The sequence below is a fragment of the Lolium rigidum genome, chromosome 4, assembly GCF_022539505.1.
Source record: "Lolium rigidum isolate FL_2022 chromosome 4, APGP_CSIRO_Lrig_0.1, whole genome shotgun sequence".
Lineage (NCBI taxonomy): Eukaryota > Viridiplantae > Streptophyta > Magnoliopsida > Poales > Poaceae > Lolium > Lolium rigidum.
The window spans coordinates 121,722,461-121,729,840 of NC_061511.1; the positions used below are offsets into that span (position 1 = coordinate 121,722,461).

A 7,380-nucleotide genomic window follows, 5' to 3' on the forward strand; every position below is an offset into this window, starting at 1 on the left:
TTGCCTGCATTACGAAACGTGCTGTGTAAGAAATCTTTTTTGTTGTAACCTGCCAAACGTCTATTTTTCTGGCCCAACCTCTGGGAGAAAATCGTTCGCGAGCAACCAATCAGTTCCTAGCTGAAAAAGCCAAACGCACACGGGCGGACTGTGGCGACTAATTCCTACCCGCGATATTTGTAGAGCAATCCAAGAGGCATGATTGGCCGTCGTTACTGCTCTCTATATATGCACGAGTACACGCGTTCACGACGGGCAAGTCGAAATGGAGATGACAAGAAGTAGCAGCACGATGCTGAAGCCGTTCTACTCCACGCCGCACCCTCTCGCCGGCGAGATGGTTCCGCTGACACTCTTCGACCTCTCCATCTACGACATCTTCGTTCCCATCATGCTTGTATATCCCGCCCCCACTCCGTCCAACGAGGAACTGAAGGAGGGCCTGCGTCGGGCCGTCGCGCTGTACCCTCACCTGGCAGGACGCTTCGCCGTCGACCACCAGGGCAGGCGTTGCATTCACATCAACAACGAGGGCGTGCTTGTCGTGGAGGCCACCGTCGCCGTCGATCTGTCAACCAGCAGTTACCCTGACCGGCCGCTACCGGAGGTAAGTAACGTAGCGTAGTGTAACGTACGTAATGCGCGCTACTAATTTTCTACCGTACCATGCATCGGGTTGATCTATATCTATATGTCTGCACTTCATGCGCGTGATATGTATAGGAGCACGACGCCGGTGTGGCCCTGCTGCAGATCAAGCTGAACCGGTACAAGTGCGGCGGCCTGGCTATTGGCCTCGCCACCCACCACTTCGTTGCCGACGGCCATTCCATGAGCACCTTCCTCACCACCTGGGCGAGCGCGGTTCAACAAGGTAGGGACTTCACCCCCCCGTCTCCATTCCTCGACCGCGGGATCACCGCCGTGACACGGTGCGTGCCCACGCCGGCAGTGTTCGACCGCCAAGATCCCTATGCCCCCCTGTCCCTGTCCCCATCCAGGTTTAACAACATCACGGTGCACTTCACGGCCGAGTTCATCGCCGAGCTCAAGGCCCGCGTAGGCGTCCGCAGCAGCACGTTCCAGTGCCTACTGGCACACCTGTGGAAGAGGATCACGGCGGCGCGCCGCCTCAAGCCCGAGGAGTTCACGCAGGTGAGGGTGGCCGTGAACTGCCGGGGCAAGGCTGACCCTCCCATACCCTTAGAATTCTTTGGCAACATGGTGCTCGGGGCGTTCCCGAGGCTCCAGGTCCAGGACGTCCTCAGCTGGAGCTACGACCGCGTCGTCGGCGCCATTCGTGACGCTGTGGCACGCATCGACGGCGACTACGTGCGGTCGTTCCTGAACTTCGGGGCTGCGCATGGGGAGGAGCTCACGGGCAAAGGCGGCACCATGTGCTGCCCCAACCTGGAGGCCGATAGTTGGCTAGGGTTCAGGTTCCACGACCTTGACTTCGGCGGCGGGCCGCCCGCCATGTTCCAGGTACCCGACTTGCCTGTCGAGGGGCTGATGGTATTCATGCCCTCGAGTGTGGCCAGGGGCGGGGTCGATGTCTACATGTCGGTCGCGGAGGACCACGTCACGGCTTTCCAGCAGATATGCCATTCCTTGGATTGATTAAAGCTAGTATATAACTATATATCCACTAAACAGATATTACCTCCGTCTATGCGTGTCAGTAGTATGTTTTTCTCTTCTATTTATCGTGTCTTCTGTTCACATGAAATATAAAATATATGTATTGTTAGTTTGTTACTTGAACAAATAAAGTTGAAATAAGGGTGTGACGTACTTATTCTCAGGTGATTTCACCGAATATCAGTTGCGATACATATGTTGCCACTCATCACTAGCATGAATTACGAAGCAAATCTAAAGATGTGAAGATATTTTTATACTTGCAACTTCACTTACAACTGATTTTTTTTTAGTTCCAACCCAACTTGAAAAAGTCCAATTAGGCATTCGTACTTGAGTTAGTGGACAACTCCCGATCAAAAAACATCGGAACCACGTACTTGAGTTGCTCCCGGAGGGGGACACGATTATGACGTCTGCGCCTGCTACCTCATACGACTATACGAGTATGCTCAGTCAAAGTATATTATCCAACGGCTCGAATCGTTGTCTCCAGGGAGACTAGCCATGGCCTCTCGTTCTTCAAAAGGGGAGTTGGTCCATTCCGGCAAGAATTCGGCCAGGACGGAACATTTGATGGCTTCGGATTGCACGAAATGGAGGCTGAACTCCGACAACTCCAATGCCCACTCCGCGATACACCCGGTAGCCTTCCGATTGCGCAAAGAACGCTGGGGGAGATATCGAGTTACCATGGTCACGCGATCCGCCTGGAAATAGTGACACAGTTTCCGAGAGGCCAGGAGGATCCCGAGGAGCAGCGTATGCACCTAGTGGTACGTTTCCCACGCATCCCTCAGAACGGTGCTGACGAAGTACACCGGTCGTTGAACCAGGCGCTTCAGTGGAGGTATCCCCATAGGTTTTGGGCCACCCGGGAGCTCGCCTGCTCCCGGGGGTGGGCCCTGCCCCGCGGGTGCACTGAGGTCCTGCCGGAATTTCTTGGCTCCCTGGAGCCCGCCTGCTCCAGCGGACGGTCCTTGCTTGCTCCACCGTCGCTGAGCCTTCCCCCGGGACCGCCGAGGGGATTGTGGCGTTCCTGCAATAGTTTCTTCTCACTCTACTACTAGCACAGCGCTAACCGCCTGATTGGTAGCGGCGACGCACAACAGTGGAGGTTCCCCTCGCTCGAGCGCAACCAGCACCGGTGTGGAGGCAAGGTAATTCTTTAGCTCCCGCAACGACCGCTCCGCCTCAGGTATCCACTCAACGGGCCCCTTAGACTTCAAAAATTTGAAGAAAGGGAGGGCCCACTCCCCGAGACGTGATATGAACCTTCCTAGAGCGGTGATGCAGCCATTCAGACGTTGAATGTCCTTGATCCTCCGAGAGATCTGCATGTCTTCGATGGCCTTGATCTTGTGCGGATTAGCCTCGATTCCTCGGTGTGAAACCAAGAAAACCAGCACCTTTCCCGAAGGCACACCAAAGGCACACTTCTCTGGATTGAGCTTGAGTTGTATCTTCCTAAGGTTGTTGAAAGTCTCCCGCGGGTCGTACGTTGATGATGCTAGCTTTGTGCTTTGTCTTGATGACAATGTCATCAATGTAAGCCTTAGCGTTTCGCCCCATCTGCGTGCCCAAGCACTCTCGCATCACCCTCTGAAAGGTGGCCCATGCATTCTTCAACCCAAAGGGTGTCCGCGTATACCAGAAACATTCCAAGGGGGTGATGAACGCGGTCTTTTCCTCGTCTTCTTCCGCCATCCGTATCTGATGGTATCCCGGAAAGGCGTCCAAGAAACACAGCAAGTCACAGCCAGCAGTGGATTCCATGATCTAATATATGTGAGGCAAAGTAAATGGGTCCCTTGGACGGGCACAATTCAGATTTGTGAAGTCCACACACATCCACTTCTTCAGGTTTGGCTTGGGCAGCATGACCGGGTTCACCATCCAGGTCGGATGCAGGATCCAGCACACCACCCTGACAGCCGGCCTCCAGCTTGAGGACCTCATCAATGATGAAGTCCTCTTGGTCCTGGGTTTGACGCCGCACTTTCTGCTTGATGGGCCGGGCTACCGGATCTGCAGACACCTTATGCTCGATTTCCTCCCGGGGTATCCCGGGCACTGAGACGGGTCCCAGGAAAAGACGTTGGCATTTTCCCGAAGGAAAACAAGAAACTCTTTCTCCTGCTCCGTAGATAGGTGCGCGCCTATTGTGACAGAGCGAGTTGTATTCCCAAAGAGCGGAACCTTCTTGGTGAGCTTGTTGTCGATCTTGATCTGTGCCTTGTGCAGGAGTGGTCCCCCAACTAGCCCGTCGTAAGGACCTTATTCCCTCTCAAAGCCCCCGATGTGCTCACCTCACCCTCGAGGAGGTAAGATGCCAAGAGGGCTCCAAGGGAGGGAACTTCCGCTCCGTTGGCCACTTCGCGCAAGAGGCCGACGCATTGAGTTCTAAGGGCCGGAACGCACCCCCGGTAGGCTGTAGCCTCAGCCACGGGGTGCCTAAGGGGTGGCTATAGCACTTCTCGCTCTACATCAACGAGAGCTGATCCATGTTGTTTTTTTCACTCGGCAAAGTTCAGATCACCCCGAGCTAGGGGGAATCAAACATGCCTCGCAACGTAGCTAAGACTTCCTTTCGGGTATGTGGTGGGCCACTCGAGCCCAGGGCAGTGACCGCAGGGTATGCGATGCCATGCCCGCTCCACGCGCCCTCTCATGGTTCCTCGCACGGCTGCCACACTTGACGGGGATGCTCAGCCGAGACTTCCGTCCCCAGATCTTCGTATGGTTCAGCGGACACAACCCCCACAGGGGAGGCAGATCGCGAGATAATGCGCAATTCACTTGGGGCACTCAGGTCAAGAGCTCCTTACAGATTTCCCTGAACGTACCCAGCGTGCCAGATGTCGCGTCCATGGGAGGGAGGACAACAAGAGGCTGCACCCCATTTTTGTTCGGCTAGATGGCACTCGGCGCTGCAAAGAGGATCGAGCACAACACAAACACGCAAGGTTTTACCCAGGTTTAGGGCGCAAAATACGAAAGCCCTACATCCTGATTATCTGGTCTTCTTGATTGATGAATAAATTACACAGGGACCTGAGACTCCATCTCCCTTCTTCTCTGATACAACTTTTTTTCTCCTCCTTCCTCCAAGCCTCTAGGCTAACCGTTCTTGCTATCTTGCCTTGCCTGTGGTATCATATATCCTCTTTTCTACCGAATCTTGATCCTCCTTTTATACTACAAGGGGGTAGTAAAAACGAGAAAAGCTTGCATGTGCCACACGTGGCAGCCAACGAGGACACCGGCAGGGAGGGCGAATGGCCACCGCTAAAGTGACACCATTGATCTGTCTTGTCGACCTGCACCGTCCTCCTCTGGTGCAAAGGCTGATGCTCTTCCACTGTAGCGGCACTGGCATGCGGCAAAGGGCGTCACGATAGGTAGCTTCCATGCACTCCCGGGATGAGACTCTTTGTAGCTTCCAGGAGCTCCCGACAGGTGATCCACCGGGAATGCTTCCTTCCAAGGAGGCCCTGCCTAGGCTGTCTTGGGCATGCAGGGTAGTTGTCCCGAGTGAGTTCCTCGAAGATGCCATAGGGTTCGCACCAACGACATCTTCGAGAAACTCCGCGACGGGAGACTTCCTAGCCCTCTTCTCCAGCCATGGAGGCGGGACTTCCCGTATTTTCGACTTGCCTATTGTGTAGCGGCTGATTCCCTTTTATAGGCGCGGTGTCGCTTCTTCCTTCGTCTTGTTCCTCCGGCAGAGCATCGTGCGCTACATGCCTTATCTCAATGAGCAGTGCGCCCACCCACGCGTCTAGCAGTATGGGGACCCTGGTTCTTATCTTGTCGATAATCTATTAATCCTATAATCCAATGTAGCTCTTTTATATCACTTAGTCATATGATCATGACTCTGAAGTCCAAGATTAAGTGGCATTGAACTTCTAAGATTGTGTGTCTCTTCCAAAGAGTTCATATGCACACTTTGATTCATACTAGCATGTCTATACTTAACTAGCCTAAGGTTGTTTATGACTAGATCAACTTCACTACACGAATATCACCCTTATATTAATTGTTAATCATAGGTGACTTAAGAATGATCACTCTAATTCTTTGATCATATTGACTTAAGTTCTATTTGGTCAATCATGGTTCTTGTGTAACAAGTGGTTAACTCGTTCTACCTTTAATCTCATAGTTGGTCCATTTGACTAAGCGGACACTTCATGTTGTGGGTATACTTCATGGGTGTACCATCGACAGTGCCTAGATCCGGCAAGCACGGGTGACCCATAGACGGTAATGGTAGCGTATGGCCCATCGGCGGCCCAGTTGTTGTAGATCAAGATGGATGAAGTCCAGCCTAGGAACAAGCAGCCGGATCCACCGATCGACTATGGAAGTCGGATCCGGCCTGGCCCATTAGGGGTAGCCAAATCCAGTACGACGTATAAGGAAAGGCGGATCCTTGACGTGCACGGCAATGTAATATTCTGTAATTAGGTGACTTGTATTCCGGCTAGGATTCTGCGTGTAAACCCTAGATCCTGGCGCCTTTATAAGCCAAATCCTGGAAGCCCTAGAGGCACAACCACAACTCATTGTAATAACACGAAAGCGCCTAGATAATTCTAGACAAGCAGGAGTAGGCCCTATCATCGTGCAGGTGTTCCAAAGCTGGGTAAATCGCATACCAGCCCTTCCTCAAAACTCCAACGGTCAGGGCCAAAGAAATCAGCCCTCCGGGTCCTGAATGCCACGCTTCCGGCTATGCCACAGTACGTCAAGTGGAAGGAAAACCCGTGCACCTTCCACAGGACATATCATCCTACTGTTATCCCAAAAGAGTGATATTCTTTGGTTGTGAGTCCCCGCATCGACGGGTATGACTTCTCCAAGTGCCTCATGGATGGTGGAGCCAGCCAGAACATCATGTACCCGGAGACTCTGGAGAGGATGAACCTTACCAAGGAACAGCTTAAGCACAACACAACTGAGTTCCATGGTGTGGTTTCGGGTAAAAAGGCAAACTCCCTGGGCAGCATCAAACTTCCCGTGGCCTTCGGGGATATCAACAATTTCCGCGAAGAGATGATCACGTTTGAAGTTGTGGCCTTCAAGAGCTCCTACCATGTCATCTTCGTCAGGCCCACCTACCACAAGTTCCACGCAAGGGCATGTTACATCTACAAAAAGCTCAAGATTCCGGGTCCTAACGGTATGATCACTGTATCCGGATACTACATGAAAGCTCGAGACTGCGAGGAAGGCGAAGCCGCCTTTGCGGAATCTATAATATCTGGAGAGGAGCTGCAAGGCTACAGGGCCGCGGTGGATCCGAATGAGTTGCATACCACCAAGAAGCATATCTCCAAACAGAAGACTTCGTTCAAGGCCACGATAGACACCAAGAAGGTCGACCTCAAGGTAGGCGATAGTTCCAAGCAAGTGTCTATCGGAGCTGGCCTGGACCCCAAATATGAAGACGCGCTCGTTGAGTTCCTACGAGCTAACATGGATATCTTCGCATGGCAACCTTCTGACATGTACGGAGTACCAAGGGAACTCCCCGAGCACTACCTCAACATATATCTGGGTGCAAAACCGGTGAAGCAAGCTATGCGACGCTTTGGAGACAAGAAGCGCCACGCCATAGGGATGGAATTAGCAAAGTTACTAGAGGCAGGATTGTAGTAGAAGTTATCCATATTGAGTGGGTCACAAACCCCGTCCTTCTACCCAAAAAGAATTCTGAAATACTAAGAATGT

At 52.7% G+C, this 7,380-nt stretch overlaps 1 protein-coding gene across 1 annotated transcript; it reads left to right on the top strand.

Moving 5' to 3' along the window:
* The first annotated feature begins 265 nt into the window (after window positions 1-265).
* Window positions 266-1,777, top strand: LOC124649522 (tryptamine benzoyltransferase 1-like). Its single transcript, XM_047189133.1, has 2 exons — window positions 266-607; window positions 724-1,777. The coding sequence occupies exons 1-2, from the start codon at window positions 266-268 to the stop codon at window positions 1,618-1,620; spliced, it is 1,239 nt and encodes a 412-aa protein (XP_047045089.1). The 3' UTR covers window positions 1,621-1,777.
* The last annotated feature ends 5,603 nt before the right edge of the window (window positions 1,778-7,380 follow it).